The sequence below is a fragment of the Asterias amurensis genome, chromosome 6 (assembly GCF_032118995.1).
Source record: "Asterias amurensis chromosome 6, ASM3211899v1".
NCBI classification, from domain to species: Eukaryota; Metazoa; Echinodermata; class Asteroidea; order Forcipulatida; family Asteriidae; genus Asterias; species Asterias amurensis.
In genome coordinates, this window is record NC_092653.1 from 15,536,414 (window position 1) to 15,562,586 (window position 26,173).

At 40.6% G+C, this 26,173-nt stretch overlaps 1 protein-coding gene across 4 annotated transcripts in view; it reads right to left on the reverse strand.

Annotated features, from left to right (window-relative positions):
* Nucleotides 1-1,102: 1,102 nt before the first annotated feature.
* Nucleotides 1,103-26,173, reverse strand: part of LOC139938473 (uncharacterized) — a 61,512-nt gene continuing 36,441 nt past the window's right edge. For 2 of the 4 annotated variants that reach the window (XM_071934026.1, XM_071934027.1), the window contains exons 2-5: nucleotides 8,836-9,709; nucleotides 6,343-7,764; nucleotides 5,743-5,875; nucleotides 1,107-3,847 (exon numbers count right to left, since the gene is read on the reverse strand). In XM_071934026.1, coding sequence (XP_071790127.1) covers nucleotides 3,674-3,847; nucleotides 5,743-5,875; nucleotides 6,343-7,764; nucleotides 8,836-9,674 — 2,568 coding nt within the window. In that variant the 5' untranslated portion in view covers nucleotides 9,675-9,709 and the 3' untranslated portion in view covers nucleotides 1,107-3,673. Of the gene's footprint in view, nucleotides 3,848-5,742; nucleotides 5,876-6,342; nucleotides 7,765-8,835; nucleotides 9,710-14,554; nucleotides 14,873-26,173 lie in introns of those variants that run through there. The other 2 variants (XM_071934024.1, XM_071934025.1) reach the window with 2 other exon arrangements.

Sequence of the window (26,173 nt, forward strand, 5' to 3'; positions counted from 1 at the left end):
GAACTATCACGGTCGGCCATTTATGGGAGTCAAAATTTTGACTCCCATAAATGGCCGCCGTCTTAGTGTACAAGGTAAAAAGAAAACCACGCAATTTGGAGGCATATTTGTGTAGATCATTGTATTCTACTTTTACAACATCTTTCTACCCATGTGCATTTTATAACAAACAGTTACAGAACGCTTTTCAAAGACCAACACGACCGATCCAAGGCAACGTGTTCCTTTAAGCCTGGTTTACACTTCACTTAAAGTAAATTTAGGTTACACAACGAATGTTACACGCTGTTTTCCCAATTGTGACGCAAGAAAATTCGCTTTTGCTTTCGCGGAAAGTATAACAGGCTTAAAACTAATCATTCTTACATAATGATAAAAAAAAACAATTCCATGATGACTCATGCTATCAAATATATTTAAAAACATAATAGTTTTAGTTTGTTGCGGCTTTGTTTTGTATTTGCTTTTGTTTCATTTATTCATAATTTGTTTATTTTCCTGCCTATTAATTTATTTCATTGTATTTATTTATTTATTTATTTTATTTTTGATTTGATTTTGTTAATTTGAGGGTTGTTTTAGGAGGTTTTTTTTTAAATATTTTTGTTTTACTTAATATACTGAAGTTGACACCAACAACAAAAGTTGAATTAGAAGTCGCAAACAAAAATTTTGAAAACTAAAAGGTTTTCCAAATTGTCAGGCTCCGACTCCAGGCTTCATTCGTTTGTTGGATAGGGAGCACCAAGGCTGACGGAGCCCAAGACACAGTCCAAGCATGAGCCCAAGCCAGAGCCCAAGCCAGAGTCCAAGCTGGAGCCCCAACTAGAGCACAAGCCGGAGCCCAAGCTGGAGCCCAACCAGGAGCCCAAGCCAGAGCCCAAGCCAGAGCCCAAGCAGGAGCCCAAGCCGGAGCCCAAGCCAGAGTCCAAGCTGGAGCCCCAACTAGAGCCCAAGCCAGAGCCCAAGCTGGAGCCCCAACTAGAGCACAAGCCGGAGCCCAAGCTGGGGCCCAAGCTGGCGCCCAAGCCAGAGCCCAAGCCAGAGCCCAAGCAGGAGCCCAAGCAGGAGCCAACGCCGGAGCCCAAGCCAGAGTCCAAGTAGGAGCCCAAGCCAGAGCCCAAGCCAGAGTCCAAGCTGGAGTCCAACCCGGAGCCCAAGCCAGAGCCCAAGCCGGAGCCCAAGCTGGAGCCCAACCCGGAGCCCAAGCCAGAGCCTAAGCAGGAGCCCAAGCTGGAGCCCAAGCCAGAGTCCAAGCTGGAGCCCCAACTAGAGCACAAGCCTGAGCGGCCAAGCTGGAGCCCAACCCGGAGCCCAACAGCCATCACATGCTGCAATCATGGGGCTGCATGTCTTCCTTAAACCAAAACTAGTTTCCAAAAAGATGAAAAATTAAACTTGAAGCAGGCCGTCTGCTGCCACCAACCACATACATGAACCCAACCAGCAGTCAATGCCTGTTCTCATCCTAAGCTTTGTGTATAAAACGTACTGATTTAATCTTATGTACTGATGTTTAATATACAAATAATGACCTATCTTTTATAATATATTTTATGATACAAATCCACACTATGATACATAATACAAGTACTGTAGCGAGAAATTATAAAGTATCGCACTAGAAGACATCGTAGTCGCCATTGGAGAGTTTTCAACTTAAAAACTTTTCCTATTTGATGTCTGAAGAACTTGGACAAAGCAGCTTGGAAATTAACTCTTAAATACCGACTGGATTTGTAGACTTTCTTTTCTTAGTTTGGATATGAGAAGAACGAAAAACGAGGAAGAAATATTTATTGACAGGTATCCAGCGCCTTTGTGTGTGCTTTCTCATATGCTGAGGGTGGAAGATAAAGTAGTCTGGCCCCTTTTTTTGGAGTGTGTACTACAATTGTTACCATTGTGTACACAGGGAATCAGATAAAAGATGGCCAACTTGTGACTAGGGTCCACTAGTGCATGATCCCTACGTAGCTATAGCACCTTGATGCAGTTCGCTTAACCCTTTAGTTACCATAGCGACTTGTACGAAAGAGCCATAGCGGCCGCATACGGCTGCAAGATTTTGCCACCTTCCACGCACCCAAAAAGGTCAAAGCAAAGGTCATGTCCTGATTTTTTCCTTTACCAATGTTTTGCATGTTAACATAGCACATGTACCTACATTACAATTCTGCCACAAATGGCTGCAAAGTGTTGACAACTTCAATGCATCTAAAAAGGTCAAATTACAGATCATATGCTGAATTTCTTTTTCCAATGTTTTGCATGTTAACAAAGCACATGGTCAACATTTCTGAAGCAGACCAAAGTTCTGTTTTATGTTATGTTTCAGTTTTCGGATTGACAAAGAAAAAATTACTAGAACAGGGTATGAACCCGCGACCTCCGGACATGCCGGATTAGCCCCCAACCTATCACGTCCCCCTGAAACCAAACAAATCTTTGGATCGGCACCCGTCAAAATTAATACCTACACATGGGCCATGCATTATGACGCATTTCGTATTCCACCGAAAAATTGCATTGTATATGTAACCAGCACCAAAAAAAGCATAGAGACCATTCTACTCTAGCACCTACCACAACTGAACTAACAAAACAACATAATAATGAGGAACCCCTTCCCCTGGGGGATTCGGTTATAACTGCATTGCAAGCACAACATCCTTGCGAGGAAAATAATTTTGAGATTTCTTAATCTTTGATATAAATTCAAAATATAACTCTACAAAGTTGGTACTGTTTAAACTACTACTTAAAATCTCATTTGTCTTTGGTAGAATATTCTTCAATTTTCTTCTGTTTTTTTACTGGCATCTACAAAGTAAAAATAACAAAACAAAAAACAATCATTACAAAAACTTGCATTTAAATAGATAATGCATTATAGTTGTATTCTTTGTTACTATAAAGCATTAATTTTTTTGTTTAAGTTAGCATTATTATTTTTTATAGTTCTCAAAATACTCTTCAAGAATTTATTTTATTTCAAAAAATATTTCTCTCGGCAAACTCTTGTTTAGCATCAGTACTACTAATTGCTTTGGAAACAAACCTTAAATGGAACTCTTATTTTTTTAAACTTAACTTAAATATTATTTGTACTTTTCATGGTGTAAATTCATTATTTTGTATCTTAATAGGCAACATATGAAAAAGTATTCAACACTAATAAACTGTTTAGCCCCATCATGCATTGTAATGGTTGACCTTTGACCTAAGCCTAACGATCCAGTACTTGCTTAGAGGATAGTTAAAAGTCTATCAACAAGTACTTTTGAAAACTGCATTTTTAAATCCACAGCGTCACGGTTCCCTGCGTTCTTTCCTATGGTAAAGGATGAAACCATGATTGAGTACCAGCCTAACCAAATCAAAACCCACCAATTGGTTTACAGCTACAGTAGTCAACATAACCATAACTGACCATCGCAATTTAAACAGGTATAGAGCGCAAAACTGTTTTAGTTAACTAAGATTAGCAGTTAGCCTTGCTCCTTAATATGTTTAGAATATTTTTAAAAACGATGGTAAAAGTTCATCGTGTATGGATTTCGTCCTTAAATCAACACATCGAGCCCACTCATTTTATCTAGATGATAAAAAATAAAAAATATATTTTCTGAGGTTGTTGGTTTCGACGAACCGGCCCTGGCTGGACCTCACACTATACAATTTCCCTGCCGTCCAGGCTTCGGTCCCCATTCTTACTGAAGAGCGCCACCAACTCGCTGCTGCTTCGTAGCGGTGACGCGTGATTGGCCGCAGCCTCAGCGAAGCTGACCAACGCCTCGCGCAGACGCTCAATCTCTATTCGCATGGCCTTCTTGTCGTTGCGTTCCTGAGGAGGGATCAGATAAAATTAGAAAAAATTAGAAGACATCAATTTGATGAAAGGATATCATAGGGCGAATGCTACCACACAGTTAATCCGTGTGAAATTGAAATTTAGGCCTCTTTAATTGTTGGCAAGCGTTATGGATAGGCCTATTGCTAGTAATTAAATACAGTTCAAATGTTATCCCACAACAACAACAATTATGGATTAAATGGAATAAGTTTCAATAAAAAGATGTCATGTTATGAAATAAAACTGTAAATTTTAGCATAATACATCAACATATGATAGCTTAAAATAGTTAAATAGAGATAAATGCACACATAAAAAGAACAACAGTTAGCCTAAACATTGATTTCAGGTAAACAGTAAACGAAAATAATCACTTTCATCATGCTAAAAAGAATAGCATAAAATAGAATAGCAGTACAAATAGAAATGCAATCAAATATATCACAGAAAATACACAATGTATGGATCAACAATAAGCAATGCACAAATAGATAATATATGATAAAATAGAATATATGATAAATAGAAAATAGACAATGAAGTCAATATACATAAATCATGTGGAAGATTGCAAAAAGTGCAAAAGAGAATACATGTAGCATACGATAGAATAGCAGTACAACGAAAAATGCAATCAAATATATCACACAATGTATGGATCAAGCAATGCAAAAATAGATTATTGGCATTGAAGACAATATATATGTGGAAGATTGTAAAAAGTACAAAGAGAATAGCATACATGTACAATAGAATAGCAGTACAAGAGACATGCAATCAAATATATCACAGAATGCTGAAAGTATAAATGGGTTAACAATAAGCAATGCACAAAAAGATTATTGACATTGAAGACAAATATACATATATCATGCGGAAGATTGTAAAAAGTACAAAGAGAGTATAACTTTCGATAGAACAGAAAAGCAGTACAAAGAAAAATGCAATCAAATATATCACAGAATGCTGAATGTATAAATGGGTCAACAATAAGCAATGCACATAAAAATATTGACAATGAAGACAATAATATACATTCACATGTGGAAGATTGTAAAAAGTACAAAGAGAATAACATACGATAGAATAGAATAGCAGTACAAAGAAAAATGCAATCAAATATATCACAGAATGCGCAATGGATATAAATGTCTCAACAATAAGCAATGCACAAATAGATTATTGACAGCGAAAACAATATACACGGCCATGTAACGCAAGACCATTTTGGAACAAAGGGGAAGGGCTTTATATAACACCAGGCACATTTTGTTCCAGGTATAAAGTGATAGGAGTTTCACTTTCCCTGTTGTGAGTGAGAAAGCTGGGTACGATTACAGGCCATAGCCTTCTGGACTGACACAGAGAAATTAATCTCACACAATAACAAAACGTAAATGGCTAGCAATATGTTGACACCTTGACAAAGATAAAGTTTTAAATATACAAATGTAGATGCTTCCCACAGGACCACCAAAAGCATTGGCTGTCTCAACATCCTGCCGAAACAAAAATTTTGCCGGCCCAGTAAATTCAGGACATTTGTTCTCTTCTCCCATTGCTTAGTTCTGTACATACTTTGGGACATTTACTTGACCTGACTTAGCCCCCACTTGAAGGCCTTTTCAATATTGGTAAGACTTTGTTTTAAAAAAACAGGGCCCACTCTCATGGCCCTGCTAACCAGGAAGCAAATTATTGTGCTAACTGAGGCAGAAAAAGTTACATGTAGCATGAAAATTAGGCGGCCATCTTTTCATACATTAAGCATTGGAAGGTTAGCATGCCTTTTTCGTTTGCTTACGGTTAGTGCGCTATGAAATAGAAATCGCGGAGTAAGCACAAAATCTACCGATAAACAGCCCCCAACCTCTTACAATATTTACCTTGAGGAGCTGTTTCTTGAGTAGAAGACACTGTTCACAGCAGAGTACGCTCTCGTGGTGTGGCGTTGATAGGGCTTGGGGCTGCATTTCTTGTTCCGGAATCGACTCAGATAACGCCTGAAGATCGCAAGACCTTGAACAAACATAAAACATCCAATAAAGTTTTTGCAGGTTTTTTTTTAAAACAACATCATTTGTCAAAATTGTTCAGACAAAAATATTGCTTACAAATAAAAATGAAGAAAGAAAATAAAGATTACTTTGAATTTCCATGAAACAATCTTGAGAAATCTTTTTGAAAAAGACTGATGTACAGTCAAATTACAAAAGAAAACAAATACACACATTTCAAAAAGTTCAAAATACAAGAAAACAATCAAATATAAAACACAAAATTTAAAAAAACAAGATTTAAAAAGATGATTAAAAAAACGTAACGGTTTAGGAAGTTTCAAACCGGAACCGCCTCCAAAAATTGGGACTATTAAAATCTACATAGAGAGCAACTGACAAGGAAAAGAAGCTAATTAATTTCAGGTTTAAGGGATAAAAATAAACTCAGGTTTACATTTAAAAAAATAAAGCTCTCTTTAACCCTACCTTGATCTGCGTCTGGTTCTGGGATACCGGTCATCTTGGCTGTTAGCATCCTTCGTCTTAAGGGCTGCAACGGGCCGTTGCTGATGCCGGTAGCACAACGAAGCACCGCTGATATGGGAGTGCTTGGGGCTAGTGCTAGGCGACAGTGACGAGGCTGCATCATTCTGGTTGCAGCAGTCTCGACACAAGCTCTTGTCCGCATCGGGATTGCCGTCTAGATACTCTGATGTGTCCATGGGTTCCTGCTTGATGGCAACACGAGCTCTCTCGTGTCGCTTCCTGTGGGCTCGGAATTCAGAGTACAGCAGGAAGGAGATGCCGCACTGTTCACATTTGTGTCGATTGTTCGTCATGAGATCTAGCAAGGTAGGTGACGGTTTGGTCAGGTCTTCTGCCGCCGAGGTTGACGCTTTGACCGGGGGACTGTGGTGCTCATCGCTTCCTTCTAAGGCGCTACGACTCATTGAAAGATCTATCACTCCGAGAGTGGACCGCGGTGAGATGGGTGCTGCAGCCGCCTGTTCGTCGAATCCATTTTGATAAACTTTGCCCTCACCGTCCATCCTGGTTAAGTGGCCTTCACGCGCCATCCGCGACGTCTCCAGGATGTAACGGATCTGGCTGTGGGGATGCTGGTTCTCGGTATTGGCTGGTTCTCCGTCGCTCTCGTCCTTCTCCATCTCCTCCTGCTGGCTCTCAATCTTCTTCACCTGCTGCTGTTGCTGCTGGATGCGTTTCTCCAACTGCTGCAGCATCTGAAGCAGCTCCGCCTTGTTTTGAACCACCTTGGATGTCGTGGCTGCTGATGAGGCAGACTGCGCGTGAAGATGCGGCACTCGGTAACCTGAATCTCCGTTCTTATCAACGTCCAGCTTGCTCCGAACTGCATGGTTGTTCCGATGATGCGTGAGATCGGAGATGAGGTCAAACCCCTTCCCGCACAAATTACACTTGTACTTCTTCTCAAAGACATCGTGGTGGCGGACTCGTTGATGCGTCTGGATCTGTCGCAGTTTCTTAAACTGCTCCAGACACAACCCGCACTTGTACGAAGTCATTGCACCCTTGTGTTTACCCCGTGTCCGCTTCGGCGGCGACTCGCCGTCCCTAGCGAAGGCCGCCTTGCACTCGGGATTCTCCGACAGGTGCTGTATGAGGTACGTCTCGGACGGGAACACACATCTACAATGGAAGCACGGGTAGGTTTCGGGACCGTGGATCGTCTCATGCTGGCGTTGGTGGTCGCGATCACTGAAGGCCTTCCCGCAGATGGCACACTTGAAGGGCTTCTCGCCGCTGTGTATGCGCTGCCAGTGCCGTTTCAGGTGGCACTTACGTCTGAAGGCTTGATGGCAGTCCACGCACTCGAAAGGGCGCTCGTTGGTGTGGGTACGACGGTGACGCAGTAACTGACTAGTATGCCTGAGGGTGAATAAAGACCAACAAAAAACCAATCAAGTCCAGCCTGACTTCATCTTTCAAATAACTTTTCAAAATTGAGGGATCCATTTCTGAATCCCTTTCCCCAAGAGACAAGTGATATCAAATCTTCAAGATTTCAATTTATTCGAGGGAATCTTAACTGTGTGTACGGCAGCTAGTTGCTCAGCAAAAACATACTTGACATTTGAAAACTAATTTTGAGGAAAGCTAAAATATCGAATGTGCATCCCCCTTAGGGCAAGTAACTAACCAACAACTACCTAAGTAGTGCAGAATGTAAAGAAGTTCTGACATCTGGTGAGAGCAAAAGGTCAAACAAAAAAAGCTATGGAAAACATTCAAGTATTCATTACAATTGCTGCCAAAACTCAAAACTTGGGTTATTTGCTCATCAAACAGATGAGAAGAAAAGCTTTTGAATAACACCTTTATGAGTACATGTTTTAGACTAGACTTGACTCAAGTCCCAATCCCGTGCCATCCCCAGGAAACTACTGTTTTGAGATGCTCTGCATTCCCAAACCTGTTCTGCATTCGGGACCACATTTTGACGGCGAGCGCGCACTGTACTGTGTATGCTACGTGTTGTTATAGTAAGTTTGGGTATACATGTATGCTTAGGGACCTCTCACACGAGAATGGGACTTGAATCAAGTCTAGTTTTAGACGGGACTATTGATCCCTAGCACTGATGCCAATGCAGGGCTGCTGTCTGCCCATGGTGTGCCATTTTGATAGTCAAAGTGCAGAGATATACTTTGTGTTCATGGGTGAGTGCATCATCTATGAATACATACTGGGGGGAGGGGGAGTTGCAGTTGTAACCAATGACTGTTGGTTTACTTGCCTTTACTAATACTCATTGGACAATAATTGAAACAGATATTGGTTTATAGCCAAATAACAAACCCCAGCACACATTAATCTGTGTTACTTTCACTGTGTGGACATTCCTTTGTTATGTACACTCTTACTGGATACATTCATAAGATCTAATTTCAGCTAGCATAAATTTGTGTTTGTTTGGCCGCAACATCTTTAATGTCCTACCTGAAAGTCATACTACACAAAGGGCAGGTGTAGATAGGTCCCATGTCGTCCTCTTCGACTCTCTTTCCACCATACTCAGTATCTATGGACAAATCTCCAGGAGTCGGGATGTCATCCTCAGCCATGTCATCTCCTTTCTCTGCGTCTTCGTACGGAGACGGCACCGGTGTGAGTATCGCTGGTGAGCCCACCGATCCGTTACAGTATTGTTCGTCTTTGGCATGTATTGCTGTACTGATGCTAGTTTCATCCTCACTGATCTGCTGATGATGGGTGTTGCTGTTGTTGTTGCCGTTGGCACTCGGCATACAGAAATGTTTGCGCAGGCTGGACTTGCTGACGTAGTTCTTCTTGCAGACTTTGCATGGGTAGAACTTCTCCGGCGATTCGGGATCCTGGCTCGGGCTGCCGGTCGAGACGCTGTCGATATCCGGCGTCCGCGGTCGCACCACAGAGCCGGACTGCTGGAGAAGCGCTCGCAGGACGTTCCCGTCTGGCGTGGAGGCCATCTGTGATTCCTGCTGCACCAACGCGGCTTTGAAATCTCTCAGCTCGGTGTGATGTGAGATCGTACCATCCAGGATGTTGTACCTCGTCACCTCCCGGACGCCGTCTCCCTTCACGTGTCGCCGTTTCCGGGATGATCCATTCATTGCCGCGGGGGTCTCCTTCCCATTGCCATTCATGGTCTTCGTCTCTGATAAACTGCCGTCCGAGTCCTCATCTTTCATTGTTTCCATGTCATCGTAACCAGCGATGCATTTGCGGAAGTCGTCCAGCAGGCCCGGCGCTTTGCCTGGAGATGGTGGGTTACTGGCTTTGGTCCGTGACAAATCCATATCTTTGGCATCTAATGTTGCAGTACTGTCGTTATCTGTACACAGAAGAGTGAGAACAAAAAGATATACAAATTTAATCAAAGACAATATGGTGAACTAGACTATCTCAATTCCCCTGAGGTTCCCCTTCACCAAAAAACTGCCTCACACTTGCAAGAACCAAGTATCAGGCCTGGACATGATCTACACTGTGCAGCTTACGTCTTGAAAACTTTTATGATTTATTCATAAAAAAAAGTTTCACTATATTGGTGGAGGGCATGTCACGTGGGGGTGTTTAAACGGTTGATAAAGACATAGATGGAGCTGTTTAAGACCAGCTAGCTTTCTGTGTTTGGTGTGCAAGCTCGTGTGCCAATTTACTTATAATGCAGAATACAACTTATAGCTTAAGTATTAGCACCAGTGCGTAATCTATATTGTATATGCTCGTATACACAAACCAAAGCGCACCAAACAGAATTTTTTTTAAAGTTTTTGAAAATTAATGTAAAAATTAAACAAATGCGCTAAAGAAACAGATTGTCACAGACTGTGTTTAATTGTATAAAGTTTTCACTTAAAAAAAAGAAGAAGAATTTATGAAGTGGAATAAAAAGGGACGCGACTCGTTCTTAAAGGGCCATTTAAAAACCTTGCACTGGGGTCATTGCTACACTTTTATTCCCTTACTAAAGACTGCACCTAAGCAACGATAAAAAGATCATTTTGCTCTTATTGTTGCCAAAAGATCTTTTAAAAAAACAACACGAGTGTCTGAACAGATTGCATAAGTTTCAAGCCAGACACAGCCTCCGCAAGCCCCAGGCAAGCTCAGGTTGTTAACCTATATAATCTGTTCATCAATCAATACGTTTGTGTGAGCGTAAATTCCCCCTCGGGCCAAAAACAATTTTGTTACTGTATGTTTTGTCATGGAGTTATTTATTTATGTCCACACCCTTTTGTACACAGAGGATTGTTACCTGGGCTAGATCTTGGTTTCACTTGACATTGAAACTGTTTTCACTACAAAGGACAAATTCCAGTTGACAAAAGGTTTTACATCAAAACGGCATACTTCATGTAACCATGAATCGTTCTGTCTTTGATATCAAATGATACATATTGAATGTGTGCAGGGCCCAGTTTCATTTAGTCTGTAAGGACAAAAATGTGCTCAGCAGCACAGAAAAACAACGCTTGGCAAAAACTGTGTTCCAGCCAAAATTCCTTAAGTTTTCATTGTTGCAACTGATGCCCCACCTAATTGTTGCTTAGCAAAGAAATTGAGAAGTATAATTTTCTGCTGAACAGCTTTATGAAATTGGGCCCTGATATTCAAGCATTGATTCAAGTACACAAACATGCTACCATTTAAGTAATGCTCAAACATGCACCAGCAGTCATGATATTTGCTTCATGAAGGAGTAGGAAAATTTCATCCAAGTAAAAGGGCTTACTAACAGTAGGTCTACATTATATATACATGGTGTATGGTGTCGGTTTTAATGGACTTTTCAGGCTATTTAATCACAAATTTTCTGATTTTTCCAAGGGCACAATAATCAGAAATTAGACCTAAAGTTTAAAGGCAGTGGACACTATTGGTAATTGTCAAAGACCAGTCTTCTCACTTGGTGTATCTCAACATATGCATAAAATACAGACTCGTAAAAATTTGAGCTCAATCGGTCATCGAACTTGCGATATAATAATGAAAGAAAAAAATACCTTTGTCACACAAAGTTGTGTGCGTTTAGATGGTTGATTTCGAGACCTCAAGTTCGAAATCTGAGGTCTCAAAATCAAATTCATGGAAAATTACTTCTTTCTCGAAAACTATGGCACTTCAGAGGGAGCCGTTTCTCACGATGTCTTATACCATCAACCTCTCCCCATTACTCGTCACCAAGAAAGGTTTTATGCTAATAATTATTTTGAGTAATTACCAATAGTGTCCACTGCCTTTAAGCAAGAAATATCAGCCTGCCCAGCCAGCCAGTCCCAGATTTCACACAGCTGCTTTTAAAGCACAGACAGTAACCAAGGCCAACAAAAATATCCTCACCAACAAACAGCAAAAATACAATGTCATGCAACGTATCAAACTGTGCCTGTATCCTGCTCAGTTTTTCCTTTATAAATATTTGCCGCTTGAGCAGCTCTATGAAATTGGGCGGATTCAACCATCAACTAGCACATTGGTTGTGAACAGGACTTTCCCCACATCACCACAACATCAATTCCAGGAACTGTGTTTTCCCCATATTGTGTGCTTGTGCGGTACATGACACATTATAAAAGGGCCATTCAGAATCATCTAAACAAAAAGACTTCAGGCCTGAAGTTTGTTGTTATTTGAGCGACAGCTTACCTTTTTCTCAAAAACTACGTTACTTCATCAGAGGGAGCTGTTTCTCACAATGTTTTATACAATCAACAGCTCTCCGTTGCTTGTTACCAAGTAAGTTTTGTCGCTAGGAATTATTTTGAGCAATTACCAATAGTATCCATTGCCTTTAAACCCATAGAGCACAGACCAGAAACCAAACAAATAATCTACATAGTGTACATGTTGAGCAGCCGTACACCTAAATTGTTAATTACAAAACGTCCCTGCTTAGTACATTCCTTCTGAAGTATTTTCCTTCTAATCAATGTAGTGAAGGGCATCCTCCTCATTAACCCATGTGAGTTGTATGTAAACTTCAATAAAGTCTGAGATGATTTGCTTCTGTTACAACTACATAACTGCTTCAATTTTAATTCAGAGAAAGCAGAATTAGCTTTTGCAAACTGCTTACCAAAAGGACCTATGGGTGTACGGTTTCAAATCCAATACATGTAGTTATTGGCCTTCATTTTGACCCTAGCGTAGTCTTTCACCTAGGCTAACCGACAACAAAACACACATTTAAACATATAAACACAAGTACAAAAGCGGGATGTAGGTCTTACGGGAGTGCCATGGTCCGAGCGGATAAGAGCACCGAACTCAAGCTCTAGTGCTTCTGTTAAGCAGATAAACGGTTGTTCAATGGCTTGGCCATTGAGGGCACAACAAGTTAACAGACAATTTTTTTTCACAAATTCATACAGAAGTGATCAAATGTACAATACATTGGCGGGCCTGTATGCATCCTTTTTGAAAGGACAAAGGCACCAAGGCATTTTTTCTTGGTAAAGGGTACCCTTTGAGGAAATCGTAAATTTCCACTGCAGCATTTCAAGGGCACCAAGGCAATGACCAGGGGGAAGAGAGGCAATCGCCTTTGTTGCCTCCGTGAAGTATCAGACATGCATTGGTTGGGGTGCCTAAAAGCTGCAATTACGTGCCTCTCAGAAAAGCCATTTAAAAACTTCCAAGCTGGGTGAATATTTGTTTTAACTTTACTGCTTCATTTCAGGCACTACTTGGTATTTCCAGTGTATAGGATTAATAAAAGAATCAGTCAGTATTTTAAAACAAATTAAGTTTGGGGTAGGAAAGTAGGTCAAAACAATTTTGGGAAAAGATACAAATGTAAAAAAGTTATTATTCTGATAAACCAAGATCGAAAACACTAACATAAGTGACAAAACAAAACAACAGAATATAAATAACACAAACATAACACCACACACAATCATTGGCCCCCTATAGGTTTATAAAGACAGAAAAACGAGCAATGTAGAGCTATGAGATTTAGTTTTAAACAATGGAGATAATGTGTGCATTCTTCCATTCCATTGTAACTTCGAACACCTGAAGAAATTTCAGTAGACATGCAACTTTACTAGAGGAAACTGCCAACCACATAAAATTTTACTGAACTCCGTGTTAAGTTTTCTACGGCACTAAAAAAAAAAAAAAAAAAAAGAGGAAACCAGCTGATAGCTGAAAAACTTGCTTGCCTGTTTCAACAAATTACACATAGTCGAATGTTCAAGGATTATTTCTAACCCTAGTCCTTCCTCAATCCAATAAAAGTACTTTCTTTTTCATCCTTTTTTTTAATGTGACATCTCCTAACATCACATGGCTGGACAGCTATCAACCCACATCAACTCCCACCAGACATGCCAGAGCCACGTTGCCAACTATTCCTGGGGCTGAAACAGGGTTACGCCCTGCACCATGTTCATAGTCTGTAAGGATGCGGGCATAGGTACATGTATCACCCACTAGGAGCCTGGCTGGTAGAGTGGAATGCGCTACCTTCCCAACTTTTAATGGCAATTTTGACAAGTGTCTTACTCAAGGGCACAAGTGTCATGGCCGGGATTTGAACCCACACTTCTGCAGCTGACAATTCATCAAAGCTTGGGCTTGGTGAACTAGACCTCTCACCCATGACACGCCACTAACTTCAAACTGTATCAAAATCGGGGTCCAATTTTCTCTTTTCATTGCCAATGATTCTGTCTCTGAAACTATGTCGACAGACAACAGACAAACAGATGCTTGTTTTAATTGCCACAAGGCTCGATTTACAACTTTGCAAAATTTACAAATTTACAATTTTTTTTTTTTTTTTTCACTGAACTGCATCCCTTGAACAACAAATTTTCACAGGTTGTGTTTCATGGTGTGCTATAAGAAAGTAGTATGTTGTGTAGTTATGTATTCTACTCATCTTAGACATTTGTGCTTACCCTTCAAGCAGACTACAGCTAATCCTACCTCCATGATGTAACTAACTCAATAAATAGGGAAAAACATTTCCAACTTTCCCAACATTACATTTTGATCAGGAAAAAAACTCCCCAAACACACAAATATTAATCTATGTTAACAGGGCATGACGACAAAATTCCACGCACCAGTAATTCCAACAATGAATGCCAAAAATTGTTTAACAACCACTTCACAAAAACTAACAAAAGCAGCGAAGGGCGACCAAAACAAAAATACATACCAACACGTGACCCTCTGCAAAGTCTCTTATAAAACATCACGCTCAGTCTGAGGTATTCAGTCTTTCTGTGTTTTGTTTGCATACAGCTCTATTCAGCAAACGATCCGACGGCGACCACAAAAGGAACACATTGGAGTTTTGAATGAAGCCCGCTGTCTTGAAGCAGCGTGGAGAAACTCAGGGCCGTGCTGTTGTAACCACCGGGCTGGGATGCAGTCGTTCACTCGCCGATTTACCTCCCCGGGAGTCTCTAGCCGGTGATGCTCAGTGACGGTGCCGTCACTAAGGAATGACTAGTCAGTCACTCAAAGTGAAAAAGGGATGATAGGACGTAATTAGAAGCCCACTCGTGTTCAACCATTTCCCCCAAAAAGCCCGGGATCCACGCAGGGCAGAGGCAAAGAGAGAGAGATATATAGATACGTGCAAGGAGCGTGGACACCGAAAAATGAAACAAATCTACGATCATCGCTCTCCGCAAACGAGGGGTTGCTCATCTTACAGCCTGGCCCGCGACAAACAAATCTATCATTTCAGCTCGAGTAGGTAAATCTGTCTTCGGCTGCCGTCACGTGGTCCACGGTGCGCTTCAACCGGCCAACAAAGAAATTGCCACCTTGTTTTACTAAATATCCTCACTGGCGAGTGTATCACTGCCAGGATCGCGTTCACCAGTGAAATTCGCCTGACGTAAAGCGATATGATTAAGACCCGACTGGATGAGAAATTTTAGGATGGGCCACTTGCAGAATTTCTGGCCGATGATCTATACGGGTAAGCGTGTGAGGAGACAGGTACACTGTATGGATGGTAGCACGGGATAGGGTGTGCCATGCTATACCTGTCTTTAGCATTCAAAGTAGCGAGCCGTAGGGGCCCCCGAGGGGCTATTAGTCTTGCCTTCCTGTTAAGAAACTCTCCAAAGTCCTGCGATGGTCGAGGAAATTAAGGCAATTTGGAGAGCCACGTATCGGATGCAATACGGACATCTGAAAAGCCATCACCATTAAACGAAGAATAAGAAGAAAAGTGAGCGAGACTGGGAAAGAGGAGGGAAGAAAAAAACGCAAAGTTCTGCTCTAACCAGATTAAATTTTTCTGCAATAACAGGGCTTGGTTTTTAGTGACAACTGGTTTAATAGCATTGGTAACTTAAGTTGGCACTCAGCGCAAGTTTTGCAAGTTTGCGAGAAAAAATGTTCTTTAACTTTCCTTGTACATGTGATACACTTTTAAGATAAATGGGAAGTGCTTTAAATTACGTTCATGCTGTAATGTTAAACAACCAGCTCTGGTGGACAAAAGTAAGACAGATGCGATATTTGGGCACACCTACGCATACACATATGTAAAATTTAAAAAGCTGGCTCTTTCTTTCAAATCTTTTTCCATCTTAAGAGAGATATTTACACGGAATAAGATATCTACACAGGAAAACACATTTCTAATTTACTCTAGACTAAATGCAGAGAGTCTGGGAATCTTTCAAAGGTACTTCAAAGGAAATGCAGAAGTTTTTTTTTTTCCAAAGATCCCATGTCCTGAATAAATACTTTTCGACATATTTAAGTATTTCTTTTTTTTTACCTTTTAAATGTGTATTAAGCACAGTATACTCAGTACTTTCTGAGTTCTGTGAACAAAATCGACAGGCAAATCACTCGAGACTAGGTTTTTAGTTTTTTTGTTCCTCTCTTATAAAGATGTCGTGGCCGAACGGTTAAGAGCACCGAATTCAAACTCTTGTGTTTCTGATCAGCAGAGTGTGGATTCGAATCCCCAGCCGTGACACTTGTGTCCTTAAGCAAGACACTCAACCATTGCTTCGTCCTTCGGATGGGACGTAAAGCCATTGGTCCCATGCGTTGTGTACAAATGTAATAACCCAGTGCACTTATCGAAAAGAGAAGGGGTTCGCCCAGGTGTTCCTGGCTGTGGCTGCTAAATGCATAAGGTGCTACATAATTGGGTCTCAGAATTCATAACTTCAATAATCTTAATATTAATTTTTGGATTTTACCCATATACACCGATGTGAGTAGCACTGTATACTCAGTACTTTCCAGAGTCCTGTGAAAAAATCACAGGCAGTTTACTCGGGTGGGATTCGAACCCACGAACTTTGCAATTCTAGAGCAGTGTCATACCAACTAGACCACCGAGATTGCCCGGAAGCTAGAGGCAGTTCGAATCCTATGTTTTCAATAATCTTTCTGTGTAATGTATATACTAAGCACCTTGAGTACCTTGTTGTTAGATACGTGCATTATATGACTTCGATATAATCATTTATATTATTATAGGACATTAATGAGTATACAGTGCTTGTACACATCAGTGTGAGGGTAACAACAAAATCAAAACTATTCGTTATCCCCCATGAAAACATTTACAGATCTATTGAATACTTTTCAATAAAAGACTACATAAACATTATGTTGGGAAGCTCCTATATAAAGGATTATGTTAACTAAGTGCCATGTTCCTCCACACTCACAAGAATCATCTCAAAACTTCCAAAATATTTCACTGCTAGTGATGAGATTTCTGCTTATAAATCCACAGACTTAGTAACCACAATCCTCTAAATTATAAGCATTCATCAACATTGATTCAGTGTTCCTTTCAGGACCCAATGTCATGGCTTCAGCTTACCGTAGCATTCTGCGCTTACTGCCCATAGAATCATGCGCTTTACAGAGCGCAACAAACGTCTGTATGGTAATGTCACTCCGGGAGCGCGCAGAGTCAAAATTTTGCCATGCCCCACGGGAAGTTTTTCTCTCGACCAGTGAATTTTTTAATTTTTTTTTTTGGGGGGGGGGAATATTCTTGCCAAGACCAAACTGGAAGTTTATTCACTTCGCCAAAGTCAACACTATTAGAAACGGACATACATGTATCTGCAGGTACCATCTTCTCCAGCCATATGATGGCCTACTGTACCTCAGGGTCATCAAATTTTCAATTTTTTTTGCAGGTAGAAACAGACATTCTAGTTGACTTCTTTCAACCTCAAACGCTTGGGATTGCATGTACTTTAACAAATCATAATGTGTGGAAAGTTCATGATTTTATCAAGCTGCATTCTGTAAACCAAACATGATGCATAAACAAACCCTCTTCCCCATACAGTATATGGGTAATTGTGCTCTCCATGTCTAGTTAGGAAATACAGATTTGTCAGCCATTCCCACTGGCCCGCCATACCCCTTTCCCTATACAGTATATGTGTAATTGTGCTCTCCATGCAATGAGGACAAGTTGAAAACTATACAAAGCCAGCCAGAAGCCTCCGATCGTGTATACATGTAAATACCAATGCTGTGCCGAAAAACCTGTTCTACTGTCCAAAAATAATTTACCCATAAAGGGTCTATGTAACTTTTGTAGGACAAAAAACACAATATCCACAGATTTACACTAAACTTACACAGTTTGAAGATAATGATAGTAGAAAGCTTCCCTGAAAATATTACGTGCTGAGGTGCTTTAGTTTTTGGGAAGTGAGTAAAATAATGTCATGAAAGCAATTTTCGTCTCATGAGACGAAAATTATTTTCATCATTTACAAACGTATTTTCCATGTTACTCCCACCCGAGTAACATGCCTGTGATATTTTTTCACAGGACTCGGGGGAAAGTACTGAGTATACAGTGCTAACACACATCGGTGTATGGGTAAAAACCAAAATTAATATTCTTTATCCCCGATGCAAATTTAACATCTATTATATCGTTGCGGTACCCGCTGCCAAAAACATAGGATTCGAACTGCCTCTAGCTGCCGGCAACCTCGGTAGTCTAGTTGGCAAGACACTGCTCTAGAATTGCAAGGGTCGTGGGTTCGAATCCCACCCGAGTAACATGCCTGTGATATTTTTTCACAGGACTCGGGGAAAGTACTGAGTATACAGTGCTAACACACATCGGTGTATGGGTAAAAACCAAAATTAATATTCTTTATCCCCGATGCAAATTTAACATCTATTATATCGTTGCGGTACCCGCTGCCAAAAACATAGGATTCGAACTGCCTCTAGCTGCCGGCAACCTCGGTAGTCTAGTTGGCAAGACACTGCTCTAGAATTGCAAGGGTCGTGGGTTCGAATCCCACCCGAGTAACATGCCTGTGATATTTTTTCACAGGACTCGGGGAAAGTACTGAGTATACAGTGCTAACACACATCGGTGTATGGGTAAAAACCAAAATTAATATTCTTTATCCCCGATGCAAATTTAACATCTATTATATCGTTGCGGTACCCGCTGCCAAAAACATAGGATTCGAACTGCCTCTAGCTGCCGGCAACCTCGGTAGTCTAGTTGGCAAGACACTGCTCTAGAATTGCAAGGGTCGTGGGTTCGAATCCCACCCGAGTAACATGCCTGTGATATTTTTTCACAGGACTCGGGGAAAGTACTGAGTATACAGTGCTAACACACATCGGTGTATGGGTAAAAACCAAAATTAATAAACGTATTTTCATAACATTTTTTTACTCATTTCTCAAAAACTACAGCACTTCAGTAAGTAATATTTGAAGGGAAGCTTTCCACTGTCATTATCTTCAAACCCTGTAAGTTTAATGTAAATCTATGGACATTTTGAAAAAGTACTCAAATCCTTTAAGTGTCTCTCACTCTAACTCACTAGCATTAAAGGTACTAGACACCAAAGGTGGTCAGTCGACACCTTCGATAATTGTCAAAGACAAATATTCTCACTTGGTGTATCCCTACTCCTATAACTATTTCGGTTTCGTCCGGCTATCGTCTCCCGTAACGGGAGACCATAGCCAGACGAAACCGAAATAGTTCTAGGAGTAGTGTATCCCAACCTGCATAAAATAACAATTCTGTGAAAATTTGGACTCAATTAGTCATTGAGTGGATCACAAAACTAAACTTGACATTGGATCCCCTCTTTAACAAACTACCAACAACCGTTTGTTTGCTCTGCAAAAAGCCCTTTTCACACAACTACCTTTGATCCGTGTAATTGGCGACCCATGTAAAAAGTCTTCTACACAGATTAAAACTCACCCCGAAATTCCTTTCACACAACAATATCTAACCAGAGAAAAGTAAACCCAGTTCCAAACTAAAACCGAGGGATTTACCCTAGTCCTGGGCACGGTTAAATTTTACCCAGATTAAGCCAGTTTCAGGTTCATTGATCCAGAGAATTTCTCAGGCCTGAAAAAATGAGTGTGAACCCTCAACTCAATCTGGAGAATCTCTGTGTTAAATTGGACACTATTTGACACTGGACACTATTGGTAATAACTAAAAAATAGTTGTGAGCATAAAGACTTACTTGGTTCAAGCAATGGAGAGCTGTTGATTGTATAAAACATTTTGAGAGACAGCTCCCTCTTAAGTAACGTAGTTTTTGCGAAAGAGGTAATTTCTCACTCAAATATAAAAAAAAAAGACTTTTGGCCTGAAGCTTTTTATTCAGGCATCTGAAAGCACACAAATTTGTGCGACAAGGGTGGGTTTTTTTTCTTCATTATTTTCTTGCACCTTCGATTACCAATTGAGTCCAAATTTTCGCAGGTTTATTATTTTGAGATACATTGTACACCAAGTGAGAAAACTGGTCTTTGACAATTACCAAATGCCTTTAAATAAACTACAAACATGGGATTATTTTCTTGTAAAATGAAAACGGGATGCTGGCACTCTTGATCAGTACAGTAGAACATGTACTCTGGAGGCACAAACAATGCAGGAATGTTAACTCCTGAAGGGGGCAAGGCCACCCAGTAAAGGGCACTTCAATTAGACATTCTTAATCAGCAACTGTAGCCTTTAGAGGGGGCTGTCAAGGCCAGGACCAGGCAACACTCAGGCCATGGTCTACCACGTTGTGTCAGAGTACATGGTCATCATGAACTCTGCACGCCATCAAGTTACTAAACAGTCACACGATCACTGAGAGTGATTGCTTTTATTTGTTAAATACGAGTTAAAGAGTAGGGCCTATAGATGATGTGACCTGTGACATCACATGTTTACAAAAGAGCCACAGGGCCTGGACTTCCTGCAGGCATGATTTGTACACAGCTCAACAGAAGAAAACATAAAATCTTATATTTTATGGAGACTGCCCTGTCTAATTCTTATCAACTTTTGATATGATGAAAGGGGGCACATCTCAAAACTTGTCCAGCTTTTACTTTCATAACTCTTGGTTTTATGTGGAAATTACGACACAAAATGTCAACTTTCCCATGGGACCAGTGTAGTATATTGCCTGCCAGAATACTGAAAGAATGTACATGGTCATACTTGATGTAAACAAGGTTCACATGGTCTATAGACATGCACAGTTTTCAACAACAAAAACCACTGAATTCAATTTATGTTTTATAATGATGTCATAATTTGCATCCATGCAGAATGTCATATGCTCAGGACAACTGGGTCATGTACAGTGTATGGATGTCATGAAACTAATGTTGCATATTTTGGAGCTCATGGTAAAATGGAGTTTATTGATCAAGAGTGGTCTCCTAAGCAGTTGTTTGCATTATTCTGAAGAAACTTGAATTGCAGCTAATTTAGTTAAACAAAAAGAAATCCTCACATTTGTCCAGCATTGTTCTTACTTGCTTAACTTTTTAATAATTGTCTTTGGTCGTTTTGTAATTTTCTTAAGCATTTTTAATCTGTTTTTTTTTTTTCTTTCTTAAATTGGTTTTTCCTTTAATTGGTCTGTATCTGCTTAATATTTTTAACCTCTGTGAAGCGCCTCGGGGCCCTTTTGGGGTTAAGGGCGCTATATAAAAGCGGTTTATTATTTTTATAATTATAATTATTATTATTATTATTATTATTACGCATTTTTCATTTAATGCCCTTTTGGTATAAACTTCCAGTCGACCATGTACATTGAGTGAAAGTACAGTACAAGTGTTTTTTTAATAGTCAGCCGCTTCTTAGAAAAACAGCCTCTCCTCTGGTAAACCATTTCCAGGTACATGTACATTTGATTGTTGACACTTGAGCAAAGACATACACTGTAGCCCTCGAAATGACCCATGGCAACCGCAGCACTCAACATGGTGCCCTGTACTTTTCACGTGGTGCCCTTTACAAAAGTTCAGTACAAACTTTGTATTTTCTGCACAGAAGTGCTTCTTATTAGAGGGAAATTGCAGTGCCCCTTCAAGACCAAGATTTAAAGGAACATGTTGCCTTGGATCGGACGAGTTGGTCTATAAAAAGCGTTTGTAACCCTTTTTTATAAAATGCATATGGTTGGAAAGATGTTTTAAAAGTAGAATACAATGATCCACACAAGTTTGCCTCGAAATTGCGTGGTTTTCCTTTTACTGTGCGAACTAACACGGTCGGCCATTTACACGCATGGGAGTCAAAAATTTGACTCCCATAAATGGCCGACAGTGTAAGTCGACGGAGTAAAAGGAAAACCGTGCAATTTTGTGGCATGTTTGTATGGATCATTGTATTCTACTTTTAAAACATCTTTCTACCCATATGCATTTTATAACAAACGGTTACAAACGCTTTTCAAAGACCTACTCGACCGATCCAAGGCAACGTGTTCCTTTAAAGCCATTGGACCCTTTCGGTTCAGACAAAAATAAAAAAAGTTCACAGATTTACAAATAACTTACAGGGTTTACAGAAGGCAATGGTGAAAGACTTCCCTTGAAATATTAGTCCATGAAATGCTTTACTTTTTGAGAAAACAGCAAAACAATATAAATTCTCGTTAACGAGAATTACGGATTTATTTGAAACACATGTTATGACACGGCGAAACGCGCGAAAACAAGGGTGGATTATGCCGTTATTTTCTCCCGACTCCGATGACCGATTGAGCCCAATTTTTCACAGGTTTGTTATTTGATATAGGAGTTGTGATACACGAAGTGTGGGCTTTGGAAAATACTGTTTACTGAAAGGGTCCAATGGCTTTAAGGCCTTACACTGGATGTCGAACCTCATTTGTTTGCTTGAGAACTTGTTGAGAAATTTGAATCATCCCAGAGGCATTAAATTTGCCCTTGACATTTTCAGTGTATACATGTATAGCCTAGTGTGAAAGAGGGGGTCCCCCAATGTTCCCATACTTTAAAATAAAAGCATACCATTGATTGATAAAAGTATACCATTGATTTTTGGATTCGTTTGATAAATACAATACAATTCTTTTTAAGAATTTGATTTTGAGACCTCAGATTTAGAATTTGAGGTCTCAAAATCAAGCATTTGAAAGCACACAACTTGGTATGACAAGGGTGTTTTTTTCTTTCATTATTATCTCGCAACTTCGATGACCGATTGAGCTCAAATTTGCACAGGTTTGTAACTTTATGCATATGTTGAGATACACCAACTGTGAAGACTAGTCTTTGACAATTACCATTAGTGTCCAGTGTCTTTATCTGCTCAACCACAACACTTCCACATTGATTACCAAACTTACCTTCTCTATAACCATAGAGCAAGGATCTCTATGCTATAATAACATACCATTTTCCTCTTGTACAGAAGTAACCCCCCCAAAAAATTCTGAGATTCCCAGAACACAATGAAGACAACCGAAGGACAGGGGTGCACCATTCCACGTATCCAGCACAAAATGGCCAGGGGGAACCAGTTAACTATACATTTCAGTAGTCCATTAGCGTTTCCACTAGTCCATATTTCATATAAATTACGGATATGCTTTTCAACACTAAACAAGCCAGCATGAGTGACCACTTGTGCCTGGTCCTCGGGTGTTTTAACTGGCATTTGGCCGGTGGAGTACTGTTAAGGGCATACACTGATAGACATATACATTACATCCATATACAGTATTTCCTGGACATTTTTCTCCAATTGCAGGCGTAGTGTTTTCAATCCAAATCAGTGTTACCACCCAAACGAGGCTGAGGCAAAAAGTCTGACCACCTCTTTTGATACATGAAAAATCAGATATGTCTATAATCGGTTATCACTGAAACAGACAGGGAACAAGACAGCATGATTGTACTGCAGGTTTGCATGAAGCTCAATGATACAGTGTGGCACCCAACAGTTCTGTCTCCTGTCTGTCATGAACTATTCATTTAAACCAAGTCACATCAAATCTTCCTTCCAAAGTACAGTACCAAAAAGTGCATTGTATTATGCATACAAATTTACATGTAGTACCGGGACTGGGAATTTACACTGGACCACCGGCCCGAGGCCAGTGGTTTTAGCATCAGGCCACTAAACTTACAACCAAACAAATCCTTTGTTCTTGTGTTTTTTTAAATAATGAATACCTCTATAATTGAACTTCATTCTTGAAGGGCCACAGCATTGGTCATTGCCTTGGTGCCCCTTGGAATGTTCCAACACAAACTTACATTCCCTCACTAAGGTGCCTTTTACTACGCGACAAACTTGCCTCGCCCTATATACTATGAATGACAAATCATCCTTGAACCTTCTCTTTGCCTCAATGCCCAACTGGTCATTGCCTTGATGCCCCTTGGAATGTTCCAGTACAAATTTACCATTCCATCACTGAGGTGCCTTTTTACTACAGGATGAACTCGCCCCGCCCTAAACACCATGAATGACAAATCATCCTTGCCCCTTCTCCTTGCCTCAATGCCCTACTGGTCATTGCCTTGGTGCCCCTTGGAATGGTCCAGTACAATCGTACAATTCCCGCACTGTGGTGCCTCATACTATGGTATAAAAATCGCCTCGCCCTAAACACCATGAATGACAAATCATCCTTGCCCCTTCTCTACATATGTACTTCACCACGCACCATCTTCCCCACTCATAATCCCACCCAGTCACTAACCACCAAACTACAGCCAACAGGCCTCAAGTTACACCGTGAAGGACCTGTGCCCCGATACAGTGAGAGAGAGAGAGAGAGAGCGGACAGGCTGTAAACGCACGAGGGTGTTTCCAGGCTGTATCCATCCATCGATGGCCATAGGGAGGTAGATCATCTCAGTCCTTTGCCTAGTTTCATCTTTTTTCGACATCGTGCCTTACTGGGAGGATAGCGTCTGAATGAACCATCAAGTTACAACTAAAGGGATGCATCCCACACACTACCCTCTGGCTCTCTCGTGGTCAGTACAAGGGGTGTATACCCTTACATGTACGTACAAATCAAAGTGACAAATTTGCTTCGAGGAAGAGTCTAGAAGTCTCAGCCTGCAGCCCCTCTTCTTCTTCTTTTTCTTCCCCCCTCGGTTTTTTTTTTTTCTTTCTTCTTTTCCCCTGTACGTGCCTGGTGTGTTAAAACGCCAGATAAATGAGCGATACCCAAATTGAAGTGTTGTACACATCTTTGGTGGTGTTCTTTGACTTTAAAACCAGTCACGGGGTTTAGTGTGGTTTACAAGGCTTCCTTTTAGATTTGGTTTCTTCAACTCCCAAGGCCTTGGTTTGCATCTTGGTCTTCTTGGTTAAAAAAACCCAAAATACTACGATTTTAGAACCTGCCTTTTAAAAGAAATTGAAAACTTTGATTGAATAATAAGAGCAACTCCAAAACATTGGGTTATTTTTTTAAATTGATTGATCGGAATATTACTCTTGCAAAAATTATTTACAAAGTTTACTTTTGAAAAGTTTTTCTTGAAAGTGCTTTGACGGAAGGGGGAACACTTAATTTCTAACCCTGCATAGCATTGCCTCTCACCAGGGGAAAATTATGGGTCGGAGCTGAGCAGTTAAGAGCACCGAACTCGAGGTCTGGTGTTTCTGATCAGCAGACCAGGGTTCGAGACCAGTTCTTGTCTCTTGTAACCCACAAAGTCAGGTAGGAACTGAAAACCCAATCCACATAGTTTGAACTAGGGTCCTAGAGGTGGAAGGAGAGGAAAGATACCACTATGCTAACCAGACCACCAACGCCAACGCCAACCCCGACCACCTATGCTATATAATGACCAAAAGAAAAAACCTGTCATATATCGCCAAAAGCTCACGCAGCATCAGTTTGCTTTACACTGAGTTGAATTTCCATTTCAATTACAAAAATATTGCCTCAAACCAAATTAAACGCTTTTAACTGGAGCCAATCACTGTACTTTTCATTTCAAAAATGCCATCCACCCATTATCCACAGCTATGGTAAGCATTTCAACAACACAGGTAAAGGACGAAGGGCTACATGTACCTGTATGTGACATTGTACTTTGAAAGTTATCACATCTGGTCTCCGAGACCCTCATAACAAACTTAAACAAAATCTGACCACCAGGTAAAAAAATGCCGACAAAGCCTGCGAGGCCTCATACACTATTACTGTCTTGTGTAACAATTGCATCAGTGAATGCAGTGCAATGGTCAGGATTTGTTCGCATCAGCTGAGACAAGCCAATGTATTCACCAGCCCATGGCGTTAAGTATACAAGACTTAAACCGGGGAAGATATTCCCCGTGCCATTACACTTGATGCTTTTTCACCGAACACCATAAATGATGTCCCCCAATGTACAGGGTGATCAACACACATGCTAGACACACACACGCAGCGGAGGACGCTAACAACACTCTCAGTCTAGCCGTCCCCGGGCGAAGCGTTCAAGCTGATCCCATCCGTAAAATTGTTTAGTGATTGATAACTGTAATCGC